The 25,360-nt window shown below is 29.5% G+C and overlaps 4 protein-coding genes and 1 long non-coding RNA gene across 9 annotated transcripts; 4 read left to right on the forward strand and 1 right to left on the reverse strand.

Moving 5' to 3' along the window:
* Positions 1-2,279: 2,279 nt before the first annotated feature.
* LOC114423641 (kunitz-type trypsin inhibitor KTI1-like) lies at positions 2,280-3,156 on the forward strand. The gene has a single exon (XM_028390471.1). The coding sequence runs from the start codon at positions 2,344-2,346 to the stop codon at positions 2,953-2,955; it is 612 nt and encodes a 203-aa protein (XP_028246272.1). The 5' UTR covers positions 2,280-2,343; the 3' UTR covers positions 2,956-3,156.
* Positions 3,157-5,029: 1,873 nt separating this feature from the next.
* Positions 5,030-8,694, reverse strand: LOC114423643. Of its 5 annotated transcripts, none has more exons than XR_003668881.1 (5): positions 7,453-8,693; positions 7,184-7,341; positions 6,996-7,084; positions 6,444-6,845; positions 5,030-6,095 (listed from the first exon to the last, which is right to left on the reverse strand). It is a non-coding gene; the product is annotated as an uncharacterized LOC114423643 (long non-coding RNA). The 5 variants fall into 5 exon arrangements; XR_003668880.1 differs by having other exon boundaries at positions 5,030-5,876; positions 5,998-6,095; positions 7,184-8,693; XR_003668879.1 differs by having other exon boundaries at positions 6,444-6,888; positions 7,184-8,694.
* Positions 8,695-8,968: 274 nt separating this feature from the next.
* On the forward strand, positions 8,969-9,820 carry LOC114423642 (kunitz-type trypsin inhibitor KTI1-like). Its single transcript, XM_028390472.1, has one exon. It carries the CDS (start codon positions 9,031-9,033, stop codon positions 9,640-9,642), a length of 612 nt encoding a protein of 203 aa, XP_028246273.1. The 5' UTR covers positions 8,969-9,030; the 3' UTR covers positions 9,643-9,820.
* A 5,702-nt stretch (positions 9,821-15,522) lies between these two features.
* On the forward strand, positions 15,523-16,371 carry LOC114423644 (kunitz-type trypsin inhibitor KTI1-like). The gene has a single exon (XM_028390474.1). It carries the CDS (start codon positions 15,614-15,616, stop codon positions 16,235-16,237), a length of 624 nt encoding a protein of 207 aa, XP_028246275.1. The 5' UTR covers positions 15,523-15,613; the 3' UTR covers positions 16,238-16,371.
* A 5,401-nt stretch (positions 16,372-21,772) lies between these two features.
* On the forward strand, positions 21,773-22,974 carry LOC114423647 (trypsin inhibitor A). The gene has a single exon (XM_028390478.1). The coding sequence runs from the start codon at positions 22,196-22,198 to the stop codon at positions 22,847-22,849; it is 654 nt and encodes a 217-aa protein (XP_028246279.1). The 5' UTR covers positions 21,773-22,195; the 3' UTR covers positions 22,850-22,974.
* The last annotated feature ends 2,386 nt before the right edge of the window (positions 22,975-25,360 follow it).

The raw sequence follows: 25,360 nt of genomic DNA on the forward strand, positions 1-25,360 counted from the left end.
TTTTTTTATATATTTCTTTCTTTTCAAAGGCTAAAGATGCAATTAAAAAATATAAGAAAACGTTGTAAAAATGTTATCTATACATTTTTTTTCTTCTTTTATCACACATTTTAATTACGGTACAATATATATGTAAATGGAGGGAAGAATCATCAGTTTTTTTTAATACGTGTAGATGGAGAAAAGAATAGTGGATTTACTTTTATTTTCTTTTAATCTTAATTAACATTTTGGCATTTATTTTATTTTATTAATTATAATTTTTTTTATTAGGTGTGCATAAGGATAAGGTGTTGATTTTTGTTCTTAATGAGCATAATCCAACACCTGTCATGCGAGAATTTCTCTGAAGTATATTGTTGGCATTATTTTATTTTTCATAAAAACTTTGTTTCTTCTAGCGTCTCCATTGATGAGTGTTTTTTTTAATCCATTTCTGTTGCAATCTGAATCATCGTCTTTGTGTCCAAGAGTTCATTTATGCATGCATTGGTTAGATTGACGGTATACTGTGTCATGACTTGAGTCTTCAGGGTTGTTTCCTACTTGCCTTGTTGGTGATATTTGTGGTCCATGATACATGCATTGATTAGATTTGATGGCCAAATTTCTTGTTAATGTTTATATTGTTTTTATTTTATTAAATAAACTACTATATATATTATGTCATATTTTATATTATAAAATAAGAGTCAAAACAAAAAAATCTCATCCTTATTAACAAAATTATGTTATAATTACTATATTACCTATATTAGGGTGGAAATTAGATTGTGAATAAATTTTATTGTTAAAAATGTTTTCTCTTTCAAATTTGAGGCACTTTTATTTTTTATCCCTTAAATTAAAATTTATATTTTTTAAGTTCTCAAACTCGAAAAATACTCTTTTCAATCCCTCCATTAAAATGGTGTTAACCAACTTGCAATATGACAAACTGTTTTACATTATGTGACAATTTTTAATTGTTAGAATTATTGATTTTAGAATTTAAATTTTAAATACAAATTTTCATTTTAGGGAAAAAAACAAAAGTTTCCCCAACCTTATCCTATTCTTCATCATAAAATTTCCAAATTCAACATTAATTGAGCTAGTGAGATTAATTGAAACTAGAACCATCCAACTGGGCTTTGCACAGACAATCACAGTAAAATAAGAGAAAGGGAGTAGATGAGAGAGAGCAAGTGTAGTGGTAAAAATAAAAAATACTCTAACTTCCATTGCATGAGTGACACTTTTTTTTTATATCACATTTCTTAGTCTTTGAAATAAAAAATACAATTAATCTTATTTAAGCATAATCTAGCAAGAAAATAAATAAAAATGTTGAATTATTCATTACATTTCAATCAATAAAATAAAAAAATGCAATATATATATATATATATATATATATATATTATGATTTTATAATTATTGATAAAAGAAAAGATAAAAGTATTTTCATAACTCAAATATAGTCTTATATATATATATATATATATATATATATATATATATATATATATATATATATATGTATGTATGTATAAATGAAGGGAAGAATCATCACTCTTTTTTAATACGTGTAGATGGAGAAAAGAATAGTGGATTTACTTATTTTATTTTATCTTAATTAACATTTTGGCATTTTTTATTTTATTAATTACAAATTTTTTATTAGTTGTGCATAAGGATAAGGTGTTGATTTTTGTCCTTAATGAGCATAATCCATCACATGCTCATGCGACAATTTCTCTGAAGTATATTGTTGGCATTATTTTGTTCTTCATAAAAACTTTGTTTGTTCTAGCGTCTCCATTGACGAGTGTTTTTTTTTTTTTTTATCCATTTCTGTTGTAATTTGAATCATTGGCTTTGTGTCCAAGAGTGCATTTACGCATGCATTGGTTAGATTTGATAGCCAAATTTCTTGTTAATTTTATATTATTAAATAAACTTAAATATATATATATATATATCATGTCATATTTTATATTATAAAACAAGAATCAAAAGAAAAAAAATCATCCTTATTAACAAAATTATTATAAAAACTACAAAAACACGAAGGCAAGTACTACAGGTATATAATAATATAAAAATATTTAAAATTACTGTCATAAATAGTAACACTAAATTTGTAGAAGCTGTCTACTAATGGAGTGCTCTCATTGCCTAGCTTATAGAGAAATTCAAATTTTCTCTTTAAAAATACTTGTAAAGAAACTTATACAAATATTAATAACCCTAATGACAAGTAGTCCAATACGTACGTCTATAAATAGATTCTTCTTCCAACGTTGCTTATTCATGCAACTGAATAATTAAGAAAAGCCATTTCCATAGCAGCCTAAGAAAATGAAGAGCACTAGCTTGTTCGCTATCTTTCTACTTTGCGCCTTCACCTCATACCTACCTTCCGCCACCGCCCAGGACGTGCTCGACGTGGATGGCGATCCGATTCGGAACGGTTTCATATACTACGTTTTGCCGGCAATAAGAGGAAACGGTGGCGGAATAGAACGAGCCGCACTCGGGAAAGACACTTGCCCTATCACTGTAGTGCAATCTCCCAATCCAAACTCTAAGGGGTTAGAAATTAAGTTTGAATCTGCATACCCCGCCTATTACATAAACGAAACCCTAATTTTGCAAATAAAGTTCAGTTACCCACAGCAGTGTGAAAGAAAGAATCCTTGGTGGGCCATTTCTAAGGATATATCTGAAGGACCACCTGCTATTAAACTCTCTGGGTTCCATGGTACTGAAATCGGTTGGTTTAAAATTCAGAAAGCTTCCAAATCCTGTGACTCTAATGACTACAAGCTTGTGTTCTGCCAGTATGATGAGACCTGGTGTTTGGATGTCGGCATTTACGTCGATCGTCAAGGAAACAGGCGTTTGGTGCTTGCTGTTACTGGTGAACCGTTTTTGGTTCACTTTCACAAAATTAGTTCTTCAACTGCATGAAGCAGTACCACACTGGCCCAAAAAAAAAAATCATGTGCTTAATTTCTAGCTGTGAGAGACAATTAAGTGTATGACCAATAAAATGGTTTTGTTGTAGGACCAAGTCTGAGAGACGCCAAGCACCACATGAATAAAATAACCAAAGCTTGGTTTGTATTGTAGCCTTCTCTAATGCTATTGGTCTGGTTACATCATCTTTAATTCCCCTTTATATATGCATATGTTTATTATTTATTGATTTATCCATAAAAGATACCGTGCTGGTACAATTTAACTTTTAATTTTTTATTTTATCTTTAATTTAATCAAAAGATTTAGTTGTCAGAAAGAAAGAACGAAGGGTGAGATAATGATGATAGATCATCCATGGGCCGCCGTTAATAGCCTTATCTGCATCAGTCTCTAAGTCAAATTTAACCATATAGAAGCCATGTCTAAGTCTAACAACCATAAGGTCAACGCCTCCTTCAATTTTCAGATGCGATTTCAGTTTATCCCTCATTGTAATAAACCCTATTTTCAGAGTAACTTGAGGATCACGAACTTCCTCCATATATGGTTGACATAGTTTTTCAAATATTTTGAGATGCTGCTTTCATTCTCAATTTTTATATAAGTGTCTCTCAACTTTTAAAGTAAAGGGTCAAATTTGTTATAGACCTTATTTTATGTTAGGCTGGCTTTGAGTGCCAGTTCCAAAAGGATATGGAAGGACAGGTCAGGAAATAAAACAATTCGAGGGATGATTTGCAATGCTTCTGTTTACTCTTAATAAAGAAGAGGTAAGCTTTTGAAAGGTAAAGGTTATATTATATATGTTCATATACATCCTGTGTACTATTACTATGCGGGACCTTTGCTTTTTCTATCTTTATTTCTTTGAACTATTCATTAATTCCTTAACCTGTTCAAAGAATTACATTAATTCACATACTATTACAAGCTTGTTATTCCCGGTTAATAGTGTAACTTAAGAATTACGTTTTTTTAATTTATAGATAAGAATTACATTATTCAAATCCTTAAAATGATTTATTAGATGTAAATAACATTAAGAATTTGTGTGCGTGCACTTAATTACTTCTGCTTAGGTACTTATATAGATATAAAAAGAGAGAAAGGGAGAAAAAACAAAATAAAAGTTAGATGAAGGGAAGTTAAGTGTATAAATATAATTACTAATTCACCTGCAAACAAGCTAGTTTTTATTTATTTAATATTGGCACAGATCTTTTTTTTCTTCTTAATTTTTATACTGGAAACTAGCTAAATTGATGAAGTATATTGTTAGCATTTCCTATATCGGCTCTCTATTTAAATTAGAAAAAATATCTTAAATAAGACTCGAGCATTTTTAGGAATTATATTAAAAAACATCATTTTACAATTTTTTTTCTTCTTCATCTAGAGCATTTTTAGGAATATTTTTTAATCTCTCATACCTTTCAATTTCTGTTTTTTTTTTACCTTTTATTGAGTTTAATACTTTTAAAAAAATTATTAATAGTTAAAAAATATTATGTCATTATATAACTTTTTTTATCATAAATCTAAAATATAATATATGTTAAAAAATTGTTCACTTATATTCATAATTTTTTTATTAAAATACTTATAAATCTAAAATGTCATGTACATTGAATAAGGTCTTTTTTTACGGATTATGATATTAGTATCAAATAATCTCTGTCAAATGTGGTTACTAATTTTTGTTGGGAATTATGAGTAGACACAAAATGTATATTCTTTTTCAAACAAGATTTATTTTATACACAAAGGTTAACTAAGAATTATATCTTGAATCACTTAATTAATTAAGAGATACAAGTCATTATCAAAATATGATTATTATTGCAAAAAGTAATACACACAATAAATGTTTTTATAATAAAAAAGAGTTATCAAAACTAGGTAAAAGTTATCATTCAATGATGTTAAAAATAACATTTAGTAAAAAGAAAAAAGAATTTAATGAATATAATCTAGTTTGTTAACACATACTTTAATTTGTAAGTAAGAACCTAAATTTAATCCGTTCAAAATATATTTTTATGAAATGATAATCACTCAAAATCTCATCGGGAAGTCAAAGACTTATATTCATCTATTTTTAACTATTCATGAAACAACCATATCTACACACATAGTCTATTACTTATTCACGTGGGACGATGTATAATTTTCGTAGGTACGAGAATCTTTTCCCTAACTAGTGTTTGAGTGTAAGCCCACAATTTCCCTTTCATGTTTATCTAAAACTAGCACGGTCTTATAAATAGATTCTTCCGTCGTTTCTTATTCACAACTGAAAAAGAAAAGCCTTCGATATATAGCTGCCTTCATATTTTTAAATTTAATTCTGTATAAAATGGACTATGATATAAGTGAGGGTAATTAGGAGTTTAATTATTGTTTTCATATTAGCTGATGAAAAGAGAAAAAATATCACATAAGTGAGGGTAATTAGGAGTTTAATTAAAAACATTAAAATGGTTTCTAAAATAAAATATCCCAAAGTCCACACCTAAAATTTTAAAAAATAATAAAAAATTTAAATTAACCAATTTTGGTCACAAGTCATTAAACCAGGAATCTGATAACCAGAGCATGTATGAACTAGAAATCATCAATCAGAGTATTTGAGAATAATTATAGTTCAATAGTGTCTCAAATCCAAAAATTCAAGCAGACAAGTAACTTGGTCCAAGCATCATCTACATATCTGCAATGGCATTGACATATTTAAATGGCGAAAAATAGAGCATTTTCCATGGTTTACCTCAACACGTGGCTGTCCAGCAAGAATGTTTGCTACTGCATTACCTACTACAGCATGACCAGCTTCATGCTGTGCAACTAGAGCCTTCTCAATTCCTCTCAACTTCGCAGTCTTCTTTTCTATTCCCTGAAGTAAGTAAGGCCTGGTCATAATTTTCAAGACATTCCACCTAACATAAGGTGTTGGCAGTATTTTTTCATAATGTACACATATAATGATAATGATATGAGTATGAGCACTAAAATCAGGTTTTGATTCATAACCTGTAAGCTTATCAAGGATCGACATCTGGAGTCACACAAAATGTAATCGAAAGAGCAGGCACCTTACATATTTTTTTACATATCTCTTCAAATTGTTTCTGCCAAGAAACATAAGACGAAAACATCAATGTGATTATAAAACAGCACAAGCCATGATTTCACTCACAACAACTAATGAGCAAAACATGAAAGGTCCAGTATGAACAAAATTGTGCAACTCTAGCAAGCAAATGACACCAAAGTGGAATTTTTCCACGGTATAAGAAATATCTCATGAAGGGAAAAAAACAAGGTTCTTTCAGGTTTAAATTTCTAAAAGTGAGTAAGGCTGGAAAAATAGTACATGATATATCTCATTACTACATTGTCGTACTGTTTCATTTTTAAAATAAGGGCATGATGAAAAAGTGGCAGCAATAACCAATAATGGCATGGTTAATGTATACCTTGCAGTGTAGACCCCTCCCTGCTGCCAGAGCAGTCACTCCACAAACTGCTAAAACCAACTTATTTTGATTGGTTAGAATGACTCTTAATCCCCCTGCAACATACAGATTGTTATGGAATGGAGTTCATCTAAACCAGTCAAGCAAAAACACTGATGTCAGTAAGTAATCAGGGAAAAATGAATAAAAAGTTATAGGCTATAGATTAAAGCCAATGGTTCACTGAGTACACAAAATTATGAAGGTAGAATAAGATAATATAACATGTCACTCCAAAAATTAATGTTAAATGCCTTCTTTGAGCTTGAATTTGTTCTTTTGTTGCACGTCGTGTCTGATTAATGATTCCTCTTGCAGATTCACTAGTTCTTGGTTCCTGGCTCGATGGTATTCATTTTCTGCCTGACAAAATATTGATGTGCTCATCTTAGTGGTGCAACCAAAGCTTAAAGATGAAGAGGAGGAAATGAAACCCAAACAGTTAATCACCTCACCAAGCATATTAGAGACAACATTAAAACAAAATACGTACTATTAGAGTGAATTACTTACCCAAAATCATACATCAACAATATTTTTTCCTTCTGGGAAATAACCATCCAACAACTCCTCTGCTATCATAATCGACACTACTTTTCTGCCTTCACAAAACAAATGCATTCAAATTTGTAAGCACTTCAATGCAATTAGGGGTTTGATATCAGAGAGAGAGAGAGAGTAACTTTACAAAACTATTTTACCTTTTCAACATTCATTCTCGCTTCCACCCCACAAACCATCTGAACACACCTCAGCGAATCTCCACTACAAGCATACCATCGCCCTCTCTGTAACCGTCTCAACCTCTATGCATCCCCAACCAACATTAATCATCACTCAATCTTGAATCAAACATGAACTAGGCCCACACAACACCAAGACAAGCCCATTAACAATAAAGCCTTCATCAAATGCAAGCAACAAAGAGAAGGATGAAGTTACAAGTGACACAAGGGAAACTCGCCGCTACCGGTGATTGACAATCATCGTGCGCAACAACACCATTTTCTCTCTCCTTTGCTTTGACTTATTCGCATTTTCCCTCATTCATGATCATTGCAGCGCACGAACGCACATCAGGTGTAGCCTTGTGCAGCTCCAGTTCAGTTCCGTCTAGAGTGAATAAGTTGTGGGTTTTTTGGGGATTAGGGTTTTTTGCGGTTCCACCGGAGGAGAGGGTTTTTTGCAGTCCCAGGGAGAAGGTGGAGAAAGGGTAATGGGAAGAGGAGGAGATCGTAGACAGCGAGCGAGTGGAGAGAGGAACAAACGCAAGATTTGTGGAGAGAGAAACGCGACATTAATTGTGGAAAGAAGAGGAACGGACGCGAGAATTAAAATTACCCGAATTCAAAGACGGTTTTTGTGAAACCACCTTTAAAATATTTACAATATCTAAGAGATTGTCATCGTTATACATACTAAAACGGTTTTTTACGACCGTCGTAAATATTGTGTCGTAAAAAAGTATTTTTTTAATAGTGTCTACTACTTTAATTAATTTGTGCCTTCACCTCATACCTACCTTCAGCCTCTGTTGTATTTGTGTATGACATGAATGGTAACAAGCTCGAAAACAAAGGCTTTTGCTATATATACTATTGGATGCTAATCTTAGAGGAGGTGGAATAGAAGGAGCATTAAGAACCTTTTTCTCCTAGTGAGAAACAAGTGTAAGACTAAATAAATGCTTTGGTTGGAATAAGTAATAACATTATTGTGAGACAAAATAAAATAATCCAAGCTTATGCTTTCGGTTGTTTTAATTTACTTTGTACCTTCTCCCATGATGACTCTGACGACAATAACTATAAGCTTAAGTTTTGTGCACGTGAGTAAGACACGTGTGAGGATATTGATGTTTGATTATGTCGATCGTAATAAAGGAAACATTCGTCTGGGGTGGTGACTGAGAACGATCCGTTGTTGGTTCAGTTTCAGAAAGTTAGATCACTGCATGAAGCATCATTGACCATGGAAAGTCATGTGCTTCATGAAGCAAGTAGACTTCCAATCTTGACTCTTGTGTGTATAGAGAAAACAAATTAGTTGAAAGAAGTTAACCTACCTTTGGGTACATTCAAATTTCCTGAAAGGGATTATATAGCCTCCATGAGCAGTCCGAGATACTCGTACAAACATATGTCAATAAAAAAAAGATAAGTATGAAAATAAATTGTATAAAAAATAATTCTACAAAAACTAATATTATGAAAAGGATAAACATTGAAAATTTAAAGTTTAAAAGGAAAAGCAAAGCACGTGCGTTGTGGTATTTGTCAAAGATTTTTAGAACCTTATGACTCGTCTAGTGGTCATTGAATAAAATGATACGATGAGATGCATCGAATAATTCCTATTCCATTTTTATTTTAAATAAGTGCCACTAACACCTATTATATTTTATTCCACGTACTTCCATCGTCCCTTATCATATTAATCCAAATTTCTAAGCTTATATATTGACTATAAATAGATTCTTCCAACATTACTTATTCACGCAACTCAACAACAAAAGCCTTTTTTTTAAAAAAAAAAATTCCTTTAAAAAATGAAGAATACTATCTTCTTCGCTCTCTTTCTTGTTTGTGCCTTCACCTCATACCTACCTTCAGCCACCGCTGATACTATCTTCGACATAAATGGTGATTTTGTCCGAAACGGTGGCACATACTACATCTTGCCAGTTATAAGAGGAGACGGAGGTGGAATAGAATTCGCCGCAACAGGAAACGAAACATGCCCTCTCACTGTAGTGCAATCTCCCCTTGAGGTCTCTAAGGGTCTACCACTAATCATTTCATCACCATTCGAAATCCTTAGCATCCAAGAAGGCCTTATTTTGAACATTGGGTTCACTTTTGTGCCCCCCTGTGCCCTAATTCCTTCTGAGTGGACTACTGTTAAGGGTTTACCAGAAGGACTCGCTGTTAAACTTACTGGGTATGAAAATAAAGTGCCTGGTTGGTTTAAAATTGAGAGAGTTTCCCTTGAATTCAATGACTATAAGCTTGTGTTCTGTGCAACTGAAGATAGCACGTGTGTGGATATTGGGGTTTATATTGATGGTGAAGGAAACAGGCGTTTGGTGGTGACTGAGAATAATGATCCGTTATTGGTTCACTTTAAGAAAGTTGAAGTTGAATCATCAGCTACTGCTTGAGGTGGCCTTAAAAAATCATGTGGTTTCTCGTAGTGTAAGACTGAATAAATGCTTTGGTTGTAATGATTAATTCAAGACTGAATAAAATAAGAATAGTGCCTTTACGAATTTCTGTAACACGAAATATGTAATACGTGTAAAGATGGAGCTATATTCAATGTCCGTTAATTCCGTATAACTTTTTTCTAAAGTCACAATAATATAAATTATATATAGTTCAATAGAATGTCATATGAATTACATTAATCACGTCAATCAATTAGATTTAATTTTGTTTATAATTCAAATTTGAGAATTTTATAGTAAATTTTATATTTTTGATTTTTAATTTAATATTTTATTAAAAAAATCATTTTATCATTGATCTTTTAAATTTAATTCCTAATTTTCTAATTTTGAATCTGGTAGCTTTCATCTTCTTCTGACTGTTAACTCGCCACCGATGACGTGCCTCCTACTTTGTCACTAACCAGGATCCACCTCGTACTTCTCCATAATCTTTTTAGGTTCGGGTTTTGAGTGAAAGTTGGCGTAGTCCTGTTCCACACCGCAGCAACACACTGCTCTATACAGGAACGTAACTAAAGCAGTTTTATGAAGCGTAGAGGAAGCACTGGACCAAGTGTGCTTTCTGTTTTGCTTGTTATTTTACCCTGTCATCATTTTATTATTATTGGAAATTTGAGGCCGTTGTACTATCCACATCATATAAAGAAATCTGACATCACACTCTAACCCAAAACTTTAAGGCTCGAGTCTTTTCTTTATTTATATGGCATTCAACCTCTTCACTTCTACTCAATGTGACACATCACCAATTCACGTTAATCATCCAGTATTCCTATTGCCTTGTTTGGAATTACTTGAGGCTAGGCTGAAGTTGTATGATCTGTTGAAATGGTGAACGTTTTAGGTTTAGAATTAAGATTAAAGTATTTTATTTTTAAAAAAAAAATTAAATTAAAAATATATATTTATAAAAAGTTTTTTATATTTTAATTAAAATAATAAAAAATAAACTTACCAGATATAACAAAATAAGTTACGCCATATTTTATGATTAGATAATACGTAATATACATTACTTATTTTAAAGTCACATGAGAATAAGGAGTATTGAGCCGCCTTAAGTCCTGCACGCAAACAACTTAATTAAAGAAAAAATGAGCCGCCTTAAGTCCTGCACGCAAACAACTTAATTAAAGAAAAAATGAGCCGCCTTTCTATCACCAATAACTAAACATATTTAAATTATGGATAAATAGTTATTATGGTTAAGTAGTCTGTGTTTTTGAATGTGAAAAAAATATCACAATTTCATTTAGTGGTAAATTTATGAAATTATTTTATTATTAAGTTGTAATATTTAAAGATTAATTTAATATTAAATTATGTTTTTTAAAAATTTATTTAAAATCAAATTATAAAATGTAAAGACTAATTTATCATTTAATTATGCATAACACAAAATTATTACATTTTTACATATTTAATGATTAAATTAGAATTTTATTTTTGTACTTTCAGATATTAAATTATCCCTTGTATATATACATACAAGAGCAAAATAATTATTTATTCTTAAAGATGAAATTAAAAATGTAAAAAAAGTTAATTAGTTGAGGAAAGAATGCACCCTGTGCATATTGCACGAGAAATTTTGTAAAGTAAATCAAATATTTGCAGACATTGGCACATACACGTCATGCACATCGTTGGCTAGCCTTGATGAAATTTTGTAAAGATCAGAATACTCAACTATGGTTCACCAATGCCCATCTAATTGGGAACTTGGAGTTTAGTAGCTGTTGGAAACGGTGCGAAAACTGGCAAGTACGAAAACTAAATCCCAGGTGCATGAAAAAAAATGAAAACGAAGACTTTCATTCATTACTATCCACTTTGAAAGTTTGTAAAGTTTATTATCACATGTGCAAAGGGGACAAATCGATTGCATTACGTCAAGTTCACTAGACTTAAGCTCAAAGACTTTAATTTATTATTATTCATTTTAAAAGTTCATTTCACAAGTTAATATATAAACAATTAAATCAAAATTATTCTAAATAATAGAAGATTTTATCTTTTGAAATATATTTTTAAAAACTCTAAAACACAATAGTACGTAGCATCAATAATTAAATAAATATGACTGTACACCCAAAGCTTAATAAATATAATATATAGTACATTTCCTAAGGAAAATATATTTCCTTGAAAATAACTTGTTGAGTTAATCCTAAGCAAATTAAATATATTTTGCTAGGTAATTCTTTTTAATTATTTGAGTTGCAATTTTTTTTTATTTAAAGAAAGGAGGATATTAATAAATAACTCAAACGATACATCAAGAGGGAAGCGTTTTATCATTTCCTGAGGGGACCGCAAATCATGTACATGAACCTGAGATAGATAGGCAAGTAGATAAATAATATATCAAATTCAACCAAGCGCCTGACTTTTAGACTATTTGAATTTTTCTTTCTTTCAGAAAGTGGCTTATTTCATTTCAGTCAAGAGAATAGCATGGATAAATAAAATCAAAACTCAGAAGTGTGATGATGAGCATATAATATATATGCCGACTCCAAAGCGTCCTTGATCATTAAAAATGGTCTCATCATGAACGTTGCGTTTCAGCTCATCATCAGCTCATGGAAGAGTAGAGCTAGGGCTAGGTTGGGGGTGTTTGCTACGTGCATGTTGCATGGCAAGAGAGATGGACTATATATTATTAAATTATACATGAACACCTAATATACCAATTAATTGACACGGAGTGAAAGAGATAAAAGTGAAATATATATATATATATATTATGATTTGATATAAAGAGAGAAATAAAAAAAAGAAATATTTATTAAGTATTTAAAAAAATATAAATGTCCACGTATCATCATCGCTCATTCATTCTTAGCCATCACTGCCAACTCTACTTCCTGAATTTTTGTTAATTTTTCTATTGAAGCATGTTACGTAAGGCTTGTACTCTCGTGTCGTAGATGATCACCCATCTCAATCCAGATAATATAATATTATACTACAACACAATTGATTGAATATAATATATTATACTATAGCACTTTTGTTAGGCGTGGTTAGCTGGCATCCTCTTCTAAGGCATTAAATTACACACAATATTTATAGGACGATTCCTGATTTTTGTTCATTTTTCTAGTGAAGCATGTGACGTGTATAAATCAACAGGCCATCACCCATGTTTGTCTTCTGTTCATTTTTCTACTAATCAACGTTGGAGGTTGCTAGTTGTGGGCATCTTCTAAAACATTCGTACTGACCCGAGATATATAAAATAAGAGTGTTATTCAAAAAAGTTAGGCCGATCAGTTTGATATATATATGCAAAATGAGTCAGATTAATAAAATTTAGGTCTAAAATCTGCTAACCTGTGGGCAGACTTGTGGTTTTGATTTTGATCATGTCCATGTCTCGAACCTAAGACCATTAAGATGGTGTTGTAATTTAGGTCGAGGACAGGGCAGACTTGTGGTGGACCGGGTAATTTGCTATATAACTCAAATTTAAAACAAGAAAATATAAAGTTTGCTGATTATTAAATAGGAGTATTATTCAATAATTCGGCTGAGCAATTTTTTTTGTTTGTTATAAAGGACACTTATTTCTTACTAGAGGTAATATTATTGTTCGAAAGGGTAGCAAGACTGTTATGACAAAACTTTCCTTAGAGCATTTAATCTAGTTACATATGCAACTTTGATATAAATAATGAGAAAGATTAATAGATCGAAGAGAAAAAATATTATAGATTAATAATTAATTAATTTTTTTACATGTTATCTAATCACAATTTATTATATATGATAAATTTATTAATTTTAAAATAATTCAAATAATAATTTATAATTAAATGATAATTTAATACTATTTTATAATTTCGGTTCATAAACATTAAACTTTTAATAAAATGCTATAGGTTTCAGAGAGGTAACTTGTGTGGGTTGACTTCTGGATAGTCGGCTAATTCACTAACTCATTTTTTTTTTTAAATATACAGAGCATCTAAAATTATGTGCAATACTCTACTTTCTTTAACGTTTTCTTTTTTATTTAATCAATAGGTCTTGCTTTGGTTTTTCAGCTTCTTATTTTTTATCTATCAAAAAGGTATTTGTATCTTTAAAATAATCGGGAATTGAAAGATATGTATTTTCTAATGAACTATCTGCCCCAAAAATACTATCTGTAACAAAAAAATGGTCCCAACTTAAAATAAGTAAGAACAAATTTTATATATATTTTATGTTCTAGTGTATTTTTATTTTGGACATTAATTTTTTAATGTCTTACAAACAATAATAAATAATAATAAGAATTTTGAAATATATAGTTAAATTTAAAATAAACCTTAAGAATTTATTTGATATAAATGTTATGTTCAAGTGTATTTTTATTTTGGCCATTAATTTTTGAATGTCACACACACACAAAAAAACAAAATTATTATTATTGCACACACACACACAATTATTATTATTATTATTTATAAGACAACTTTCTCAATCTCTATATAATATATCATATCTTAGATATAACTAAATATTTTTTTAAAGAAATTAGATTCACAAATTTTAAAAAATAATTACAAACATTAAAAATATTTAATTTAGACAAATCCTTCCAACAAATCGGTCTAATTAAAATCTTGTTTATAATGCATTCGTAACATGATTTGGAACAAAAAAGAGTTTTATTGAGTGATTTAATTTCTTAACTAAAACCCTTGTTTGTTTGTATAAATATTATATTAAAAATATATTACTTTCAAATGTTGCTTAAAATTAATTATGAAAAATTACCGGAAATTGAATGAAATTTCATTCAATGTTATTTTCTCTCTAGACTATACTTTTATTTACCTGCATTGATTATATATATACTTTTATATATATATATAAGAGATTATAAGAATTTTTGGTGTTAGTATGGAGAACATATAATAATATTTTTTTTGTTGTATAAATTATGAGAGATTTGTGTGATATAAAAATGAAATATGATTGATTGAAATTTTACTAAATATTAATAGAAATATATCAACAAATTGTTACTTATCTTTGAGTACCTTCAAATCTCCCAGAAGAGATTGGTTTGAATGACGAAAAATACTCATTACAAACATATTTGTATAAAAAGGTCAAAAGGAAAGTGAAAATAAAATTTATAAAAAATTATGCTAAAAATATATTATCGAAGGATAAACATTGAAAATTAAAAATTTAAAAGGAAATGAAAAACACGTGCTCTGTGAGATTATTCAAAGTCTTAAAACCTATTAGCTTGTCTAGTTGTCTTTTATTATACTATATTTCTCATTTGTTCTCATACATCATTGAATTGACGATCATAGTTTGTTTGCTTGCTCTCAACGAAATCGAATATAATATAATAGAATTATATGAAATTAAATAAAAAAATGATGGCATTTTTATTTGGTTATTTTGTAAAAAAAGAGAGTAAAATTTGTATTTATTATTTAAAAACTAGATGATAACTATTTAAATTTAATATGTATACAGATATATAATTTTTTATTAAAACTTTCCTCTTTTAAATTTTTAACGAGTGTCTTAAGCTACTGATTAGCAAAACCATACAAGTTGGATTCCTTTGAAAAAACTATTAAACGTAACTGTACGTCTCTCTTTTGAATTCTTATCCAACCACATCCTTCGTAACTTTTTCCCTAAATTTTTATCCTACTAAACTGCATCTTCCTTTAAAAATTATTCCACTAACCATTTTATTTATTCGATATCTCCGTACATTTCCACTTGCTTGGATCATCCCTTTTTATATATTTATTCAAGTTTTCCCCTAACCAGTTCAGCTCATCTATAAATAGTGTAGACTCTTCCAACGTTGCTTATTCACACAAACGGAACAAGATAGATATATAGAAGAGCCTTCCATATATAGCCTCCCAAAAAAATGAAGAGTACTACCTCTTTGGCTCTCTTTCTACTTTGTGCCCTAACTTCATCATATCTGCCTTCAGCCACCGCTGATATTGTATTCGACACCGAAGGCAATCCTATTCGAAACGGCGGCACATACTATGTGTTGCCAGTGATAAGAGGAAAGGGCGGCGGAATAGAATTTGCCAAAACCGAAACAGAAACATGCCCTCTCACTGTTGTGCAATCTCCCTTTGAGGTCTCAAAGGGTCTACCACTGATAATTTCATCCCCATTTAAAATCCTTGACATCACCGAAGGACTTATTTTGAGCCTCAGTTTCACTTATGTACCCCCCTGTGCCTCAACTCCTTCTCGGTGGACCGTTATTCTCAAGGGTCTGCCAGAAGAACTCCATGTCAAACTCACTGGCTACAAAAACACAATAGATGGTTGGTTTAGGATTCAAAGAGCTTCCTCTGAATCCAACTACTATAAGTTGGTGTTTTGTACATCTAATGATGATAGTTCGTGTGGGGATATTGTGGCTCCCATCGATCGTGAAGGAAACAGGCCTTTGATTGTGACTCATGATCAGAATCATCCATTGTTGGTTCAGTTTCAGAAAGTTGAAGCTTATGAATCATCAACTGCATGAGTTGGCCTTGAAAAATCATGCACGTGCTTTCCGGAATTATTCCGATACTTTGGTTACTTGTAAGACCGAATAAATAATGCTTTGGTTGTAATAAATTATTATTATTATTATTATTATTATTATTATTATTATTATTCCAACGCTAAATAAATTAAATAAGGATATATAATGCTTTATTTTTATACATGTAGTTAGTGCGCCTTTAATTACGAATTACCTGTTACATCAAATGTGTATATGTAATGCATATTCTACTCGCACGATTTCTGTGATTGTCAAACAAGATATTGTTTCGCAATTTTTTTATTAAGGTTTTTGTCCAATCTAATAAAAATATGAGACCTTCGAGCGAGAGATCGATATTTCGTAGGAAATAACAATAAAATAATCAAAGCATATGTCTAAAGTTGAGTATTTGATTAATTCCAATTATTTCTTGTTAATTATCTTTCACATTCATCATATAATAAGGATAAATAATTATTTTAGTTTCTAAATGCGTAAATTTTGAATGTCTGATGATAAATTGATTGATATAATGACAGTTGAGACAGTCTGTAGTTTCATTAGATGTGTGTAGCGTCTTGATTTTTTTTTTGTGAAGTATATATAGTGGGGAATTCCCAAACCAGCACTAAAAATCGTGAGAAAACACACATGAAGAGACATGTTCAGATTTTTAAATTTCAGCTTATTGATTTCTATTGTCATAAATTTATTGAACTTCAAGAATCCCAAATTGAATATATTTAAAATTTTAACTTAAGGATTTGCAGTTTTTTTTATAACAATAAATTAAATTAGATGATAGGAATCTAAAACTATTTAGCTATATCATAAAAATATAAGTTCATCAACTTTAGCCCCGCAGATTTTTTTTTTTTTTTTTTGTGAGTGTGTAGATTTTAAGATTTTCGAAATTAAACTTTAGAACTTTCAGGTAGCAGCATAATTAAGATTTTACCAAGAGACACGAGACCAATCATTTTAGTCTACGTACTTTTGTTACAAGTAATTAGATAGGTATATATTATTGGTGCACGTATGCGGTTGGGTTGGGGAAGAATGCACGTTGTGTTTTATTTATTCGAGGGAAATTTATGTGTACAGCTTTTGATGATTACATTGTAAATTTCTTTGGTGGAAACCCCCTCGGTTATTACCTATGTTTTCTTATCTGAGTTATATAGGATTTAACTAAAGGAAATTTTTGTACTGTGTAATTACGTGGTACGTCTGGTACCGGTTGTTATATAATATATACTTGTTTGCCGAAAAAACAAAGTAATTAGATAGGTTTTATTGTCTTGTGACTCTAGTGGACCAAACTGCACACTAAGAGAATATTGGTGTTAGTGTATTTTTTTAATAAGATTAATTAAGTTTTTAGTTTTTATGAATTTTTTAAAATTTTAAATTTTAGTTCTTAAACAAAATTTTAACTGATTAATTAAAGTTTCTAAGACATTATTTCCGATAAGGTTTTAGTTCTCACTGTCTATTTACATCATTGAATGATTATGTGTCATTATTTTTATCGTTATTTTATTGTCATATCTGAGAGTTTAATTTGTGTCCATTAAAACAGCCAATAAATATTTGCTCGAGCTTTTTAAAAAGTTTTAAACAATTTCGACTTGTAAAAATCGCCAGAAATTCTTCATTACTTCAACAAACCATTTGATCCATAAATCAACAACAACCACGATAGCCAAAAACAATAAGAGAAACACTGGTAGCTAGTCCCATTCAAGTTCAAAACATGAACCTCTTTTGCTAGTAACAAAACAGGTGCAGAAATTGACCACAAGAAACACATTCAAAAACACAAGAAACAGGTAGATCTCTCTCACACCCATTAGCAGATCTCACTCGCAGACCCTCAGAGAGCGAGCGGCGTGAGGCTCACAAGGGTTTGGGCGAAGGAGGAAAAAGAGGAAGATTGCGACAGTGGATGAAGATGGTGATGATGAGAGGATATGTTTTGTGTCACATTGGAAGAATTTGAGGATGACACGGTGGGCTCTCAGATATGTGAAGAAGATGATGAAAGGGGATTTTAATCGTAACTTTTTCTTTGGTTACATATGCTTTAATCAATAACTTATAAAAGATATACTATTATTCAGGTATACTTTAATATTTTCAAAATAGTTTTCTAACTTAATTTTATTATACTTCAAACCTTTCATCTTAAGAATCTTCTTAACCAAAAGAAAAAAAAACAACTAAATCCTCAGTTTTCAGCACCAAAAAAAAGTTCTTAGTTTTGAATCTCGCAGACGTCCCCATACCATCGAAACCGGGCTTGAAGTAATGAAATAATTTCTAGTGATTTTTTAGTTGCAAAAAATTGTCTAATATGTTTTAAAAGCTTTAACAAACATTTAAGGCTCTTTTTAACAGGAACGAAGTAAACTGTCAGAAATCATAATAAAATAGTGACATGTTCTAATTTAATGGTGTAAATAAATAGCAGAGACTAAAACCTTAACTAAAAAAAGTCTAGAGACTTTGATCATTCAAAATTTTATTTAGGAATTAAATTCCGAAATTTAAAAAGTTTATGAATTAAAAATTTATTTTTTTTTTTTAAGGATCTTGTTAATTAATGTTTTTAAAAAATAAAATATTTATTGTAAAAATTATAAAAAAATATAAAAAATTACGAATATTATAATTTTTGCATTCCAATAAAATAATAATTCTTTAATTAATACTCTAAGAACACTAATTAACACGGCTTTAGGAATCCAGATTAGGTTATGTTTTTGCCCCAAAGGTTGAGAAAAAATAGTTGCTAACCGAATATACACAAGTCCCAGCCAAAATAGCAACATCTACCCTTCTACAAAACATATACATCTTATAATAGAACCTCCCCCTATATTAAATTATGAGGTCAGTAAATATCGCCCCTGCTAGCAAACATACTGCCTTTCTTTACTGAAAATTCAATTAGGAGAAGTTTAGTGTATAAACCTAGGATTAACAACTGCTGAAAAACTTTTAGAAGTTATTGCAGAAATTCTAATCAAGGGACAAACCTTCAATCATTCCCTTAAGTGGTAATCGATTGATTTTAGTCGACAAAACATTGAATAGAATTCATACTAACAATAAGAGATAACAAATTTACGATAATATTTGAGCGGATAAAGTTGATATTCTATAGATAATTCAATAAAATTAAATTATAAATTAAAGTAATAATAATAATAATAATAATAATAATAATATATGCTTAATTCAACATAAAATTTTATTATTTTTTAGAACTTCTTTTAAAATAAAAATATTTCAATGAAACAACTTAAATAAAATATATATTAATATTTCTTGAAATATAACATAAAAAATTACTGATAAATGTTGGATAAAAAATATTAACATTTTTTAATATTCTGTGTGTGAATAGTATCAATTTTATTTCGTGTTTAAAGCTAAAATTTTATATATCTATTACAATATTGAGGACAAAGGATAATTTAAATATTTTTTTATTAACTTGATAATGACTTTACGTTATCAACATATAAAGTATTTATGTTAATGCCTCCCCCCCCCCCAAAAAAAAAAAAAAACTATTTATGTTTATGATTAAATTCAAATAATTTCTAAAATACACAAACAATAATTTTACTAATTATATAATCTAAAAATATGACCTGTGCAATCGCACGGTAGCCTACTACTTATGTATATATGATAACTAGTTTGTATAATATTTTGACCGTTTGTTGAATCTCACCGGTAAAGAGAAAGCTAAACCTATATCAGAAGTATGGGGTGTGTATAGGTGGAATAAAGTGGGAAATAGAGTGAGAAAAAAATAAAAGAAGAAAAAATTACTAAATGTGAGAAATGATTCGAAGAGAAGGGTTCATAACACACTTTTTTAACATTTTTAACACAAATTTTAGTTATTTAAAAATTTATTAAAAAATTTAAAATAAGAAGAGGAACTCTTTAAATAAATCTAACTTACAAAATTTATGATTTTTAATAAGTTTTCACCAATAAAAAATGTCATAAAAATATGTTAAAAAGTATATTATCAATATTCTCTTTATGATAAATAAAAAGAAAAAAAAATAAAAGTTAAGTGAAAATGAGATTGAAGTGACTTTAGGTGTGTATAAATATATCAACCCCGCCAACAATTTATTTAATCCAAATATATTGAAGTATATTATTCCATAGCCTTTATTTATTTATATATTTATTATATAAAAGCTTTATTTGTTCTAGGTTGTTCATGAAATATTTTTTTGGTTTTATCTCCGTTGTAAGAAAATCATGTGCTTTGTGTCGCCACTCACTATTGCAGCTTTTTCATGCATTGGTCAGATTGACGGTTGATTGTATTTTTGTTTTTTATGGTTTTGTGTTATGACTTAAGTCTTCATCTCTTTATCTCTTCATCAGGTTTGTTGGTTACCTAATATGGTCCATGGGTACATGCATGGTTAAATTAGGTGGCCAACTTTGTTGTGAACGATAGAATTTTTTTTTTATTAAGTAAACTATTTTTATATTATGAAATAATAATAAAAAAAAATATTTTATCATTATTAACAAAATCATATTAGTTAATTTGTTAACTCTATAATAAAAGAAATACTGTAACATTCACATTACATGGTAACATCTTTCCACCCTTTCATTTGTTTTTTGTTTGATGACTTTTTTTCTTGTTTAAATTTATTTCCCTTCTTTTAAATTTGGAATACATTATCATCATATATAAACTAAAATACTAAAAACAGGATTACACAAATGATAAATAATAACACAAATATTTATAAATCTAGCTGCAATATATTTAAACTAGCTATATTGATATTGTAAAATAAAACTAGCTGCATTGATACTGATAAAAAAATATCATGTGCTTTCTGGACTGATGATGCAGTATACTTTTGACATTGCCTTTATTTTATTTTTCAGAAAAGCTTTCTTAGTTCTGGGTTCTTCATTATTTGTTTCCCATCTCCATTGTGAATTGAATCATTTGCTTCGTGTCACAAATACATTTAGCTAGGTACATGCATTGGTCAGATTCACGGTTTATTATGTCATGACTTAAGTTCATGGTTGTACATTACCTGCCACGCATGCATTATATTGGTTAGATTTGATAGGCAAATTTGGTTGTCAACAATATAAATATAAATAATGTTTTTATATTATGAAATAACAGTGATCAAAACAAACAGTTTTATCTTTATTAACAAGATTTTGTTTTTGTTTGATGACGTTTTTTAATGTTTACGCTTTCCCCCTTCTTTTGAATTTAGAACACTTTATCATCATAAAATCAAATACTAAAAAAATTACATATTTCATAAATAATAACACAAATATTTTTAAAAAATCTGAAATAATAATGAACAATATTACATATTATCACGAAAATTCATTAATAAAAATATTATATAAATAAAATGTAATAGTAGTTATATGTAGGAAAAAAGTACTGCACGCATAATATATACAAAAAAGATTAAAATGAACTATTATAAATAATAACACTAAATTAATGGTGAATCATATCAAAATAATGAAAAAGTAAATAAAATTTGTAATTAACTTCTATATGTATTACACACACACAAATAATAAATAATAGTAAAAAAAAATTATGATAAATATTTACCATCTCATAAAGATATTTAAAATAATGATAAAAATATAGATTATTTTTTATGCAACTAGCTAGCCAAAAAGAGAACACGGGTATATATAAAAAGAGTACCTTTAAATTCTACTGTACTTCCTTTATTCCTGAAGTTTTTATATCAAGTGGACATACGTGAAGATTTTAATTATCAGTCTAAATATTTCATTAGCACTTAATACTTTTCTGTTTTATTCCTATCCTATAAGTAGTCCCGATTCTCCCAACATTGCTTATTCACACAACTAACTAAGAAAGTCTTCCATAGCCCCCCAAAAATGAAGAGCACCATCTTCTTTGCTCTCTTTCTCTTTTGTGCCTTCACCACCTCATACCTACCTTCAGCCATCGCTGATTTCGTGCTCGATAATGAAGGTAACCCTCTTGAAAATGGTGGCACATATTATATCTTGTCAGACATAACAGCATTTGGTGGAATAAGAGCAGCCCCAACGGGAAATGAAAGATGCCCTCTCACTGTGGTGCAATCTCGCAATGAGCTCGACAAAGGGATTGGAACAATCATCTCGTCCCCATATCGAATCCGTTTTATCGCCGAAGGCCATCCTTTGAGCCTTAAGTTCGATTCATTTGCAGTTATAATGCTGTGTGTTGGAATTCCTACCGAGTGGTCTGTTGTGGAGGATCTACCAGAAGGACCTGCTGTTAAAATTGGTGAGAACAAAGATGCAATGGATGGTTGGTTTAGACTTGAGAGAGTTTCTGATGATGAATTCAATAACTATAAGCTTGTGTTCTGTCCACAGCAAGCTGAGGATGACAAATGTGGGGATATTGGGATTAGTATTGATCATGATGATGGAACCAGGCGTTTGGTGGTGTCTAAGAACAAACCGTTAGTGGTTCAGTTTCAAAAACTTGATAAAGAATCACTGGCCAAGAAAAATCATGGCCTTTCTCGCAGTGAGTGAGACACAAGTGTGAGAGTACTAAATAAATGCTTTGGTTGTACGAAATCATTACACTAAATAAAATAATCAAAGCTTATATATGCCTTCCGCTAAGGCCGAATGCAAAGAAATTGGTTCTTTCTCGTTATCTTTTGCCACTTTTACTAGTACGTATTAATTACTACTTAATCATCTTTGTTTACGGCTTCATTATATCCCAAAATTACAAATCTTAATTAATTATTTTTCTACACACTGATGCAAGGGATGGATTCTTTTGTCACAATTTATAATTTTTGTTACTAATACTTGTGTCTTTAAAATTTTACTGACGATTTTTTAGAAATTATACATTAAAAATTGTTTTGCATGTCATTATTGTTAAGTAGTTTTTTAAAGTTAAACACGGCATTTTATTTCCACTATTCATCACATTTTGATGATATGTTAGATGTTGCGAGCATTTTTATTTTTCTGTAGAATTCAAATGTTGTTCTGTATTTCTCACTCTAACATTGCATGTAGAAGACCATCCATTACGATTTATTAAAGAATTAAACAAACTTGACTCATAATTAGTTTTAGACCTAAATATGTGTTTAGTCTTTCAATATATGATTTTGGTCCCAGAATTTTTTTTTAATCTCTTAAATTCATGGAGTATTTTCAGTCCCCAAGAATGAATTTGAGGGATTAAAAAGAGCATTATGAATTAAATCATTTGCTTTGTGTCATGATTGCATTTAGCTAGGTCATGCATTGGTTAGATTTGATAGACAAATTTTGTTGTCAACGATATAAATTTACTTTTATTAAATAAACTTATATATATATATATATATATATATATATATATATATATATATATAATATCTTAATTCGTAATTCCGTCCCAGCCTTTCACTTTGATTTTCTTTGATGACTTTTTCTTTAAATATTTCCCCTTCTTTGAAATTTAGAACACTTTATCATCATAAAACAAAAATACTAAAAAATATTACATAAATCATAAATAATAACAAGAATGTTTATACATCTGAAATGACATAATATAAAATTATTATCACAAAAAGTATTGAATATATATAAAATATTATGAAAACTAAGTAAAAAGTATATCATGTACGTAATCATGTCACTACAAAAAACGTAAACATTTGTGGCGGTTAAAATTCTGTTTTTATTATACGGTTAAAATATTATGACAACTATTGCAATGTCGTAATAGCATCCCAACTCCCAAGTTGGCCGTCTGGAATATTTGGTGACCATTGACATCCCAAAAACGTGATTATTATATTTCCCCGTAAACTAAATAGGGAGATACTTAAATTAATTTTCTATTTTATTTGATTAATTTAAAAGTTTCTAAATTAAATATCCGATAAAAAAAATTATTTCATCAATTTGTATTCTTTTTTGTTAAATTAATAGATAAGTTAAATTAATGCTGAAAAGTTAATTAGAAATAAAAACTCTGATATTAAAACCAAATTAAAATTTAAATTCATTTCATCACGTATTTAATGATTAATTATTCCATGTTTCAATTATTTCTATTTATGAAAAGAATTCGCATTATCACAAATAAGTGTAAACGAGCTGAGATTTTGTGAATTATTGATACTCCACTTATTAAATGTTTGGTCAAATTTATTTGTTAATAGATAAATAAATTAATACTGGATATTAGACTTGATTTTTTAAATGAGTTATAAGATGAGTTTGTTTAAACTAAAAGAAAAAAAAATCAGAAAAAGTGTTTTAAAAAAAAGTATTTTTAAGAAGAAAATAAATTATGAAAATAAATTATACGTAATTAGATTATTTATAAAAAAATGGATACATCACTTAATTAAATTACACATTTAAAGTAATCTAATTATCTTACTTTTGAATATTCCTTATTACGAGTTCCAATCCCCTTATCGAGCTCATTGGGAGTTTGCGCAACAGTGAGAGAGCATCTTTCGTTTCCAGTTGCACGCACTACTAGTCCACCGCCACTTCCTCATGACCGGCAACTCAGAATATTCGTCACCATTTTGAAGAACATCACCATCATGTGTCGAGCACGACATCAGCGGTGGCTGAATTAGGTACAAAGTAGAAAGAGAGACAACATGGTAGTGTTCTTCATTTCATAGATTGCCATGGAAGGCTTTTTTTTCTTTTTCAGATGCATGATTAAGCAACGTTGGAAGAATCTATTTGTAGACGTGGCTGTCACAATGAGAGTTCTGGATAATATGAATCTGGGGCTGGATTTTTTTTTTCGGGATAGGGTAAAGATGAGTGAACACCCACATGCTATTTGAAACTTTGTAAATACCATAAATGATTTGATAAAAATAAAACAAAGAAAAAATGGATATCAAATAGATATTTATAATTAATATATGAGTATTTATATATCAATCATTTTTATTTTACATGAATTCATACAATAAGATGTAATTAATATATGAAGAATATGGAGTGAGCTAAAGTGTTGTTATATGGTATGATAGTATGAGTTGTTATATGAATAGC

The sequence above is a fragment of the Glycine soja genome, chromosome 8, assembly GCF_004193775.1.
Source record: "Glycine soja cultivar W05 chromosome 8, ASM419377v2, whole genome shotgun sequence".
Classification (NCBI taxonomy): domain Eukaryota; kingdom Viridiplantae; phylum Streptophyta; class Magnoliopsida; order Fabales; family Fabaceae; genus Glycine; species Glycine soja.

What these genes read in the sequence shown, in the direction of transcription:
- LOC114423641 (XM_028390471.1), top strand. Translation starts at nt 2,344, where the DNA reads ATGAAGAGCACTAGCTTGTTCGCTATCTTTCTACTTTGCGCCTTCACC.
- LOC114423642 (XM_028390472.1), top strand. Translation starts at nt 9,031, where the DNA reads ATGAAGAATACTATCTTCTTCGCTCTCTTTCTTGTTTGTGCCTTCACC.
- LOC114423644 (XM_028390474.1), top strand. Translation starts at nt 15,614, where the DNA reads ATGAAGAGTACTACCTCTTTGGCTCTCTTTCTACTTTGTGCCCTAACT.
- LOC114423647 (XM_028390478.1), top strand. Translation starts at nt 22,196, where the DNA reads ATGAAGAGCACCATCTTCTTTGCTCTCTTTCTCTTTTGTGCCTTCACC.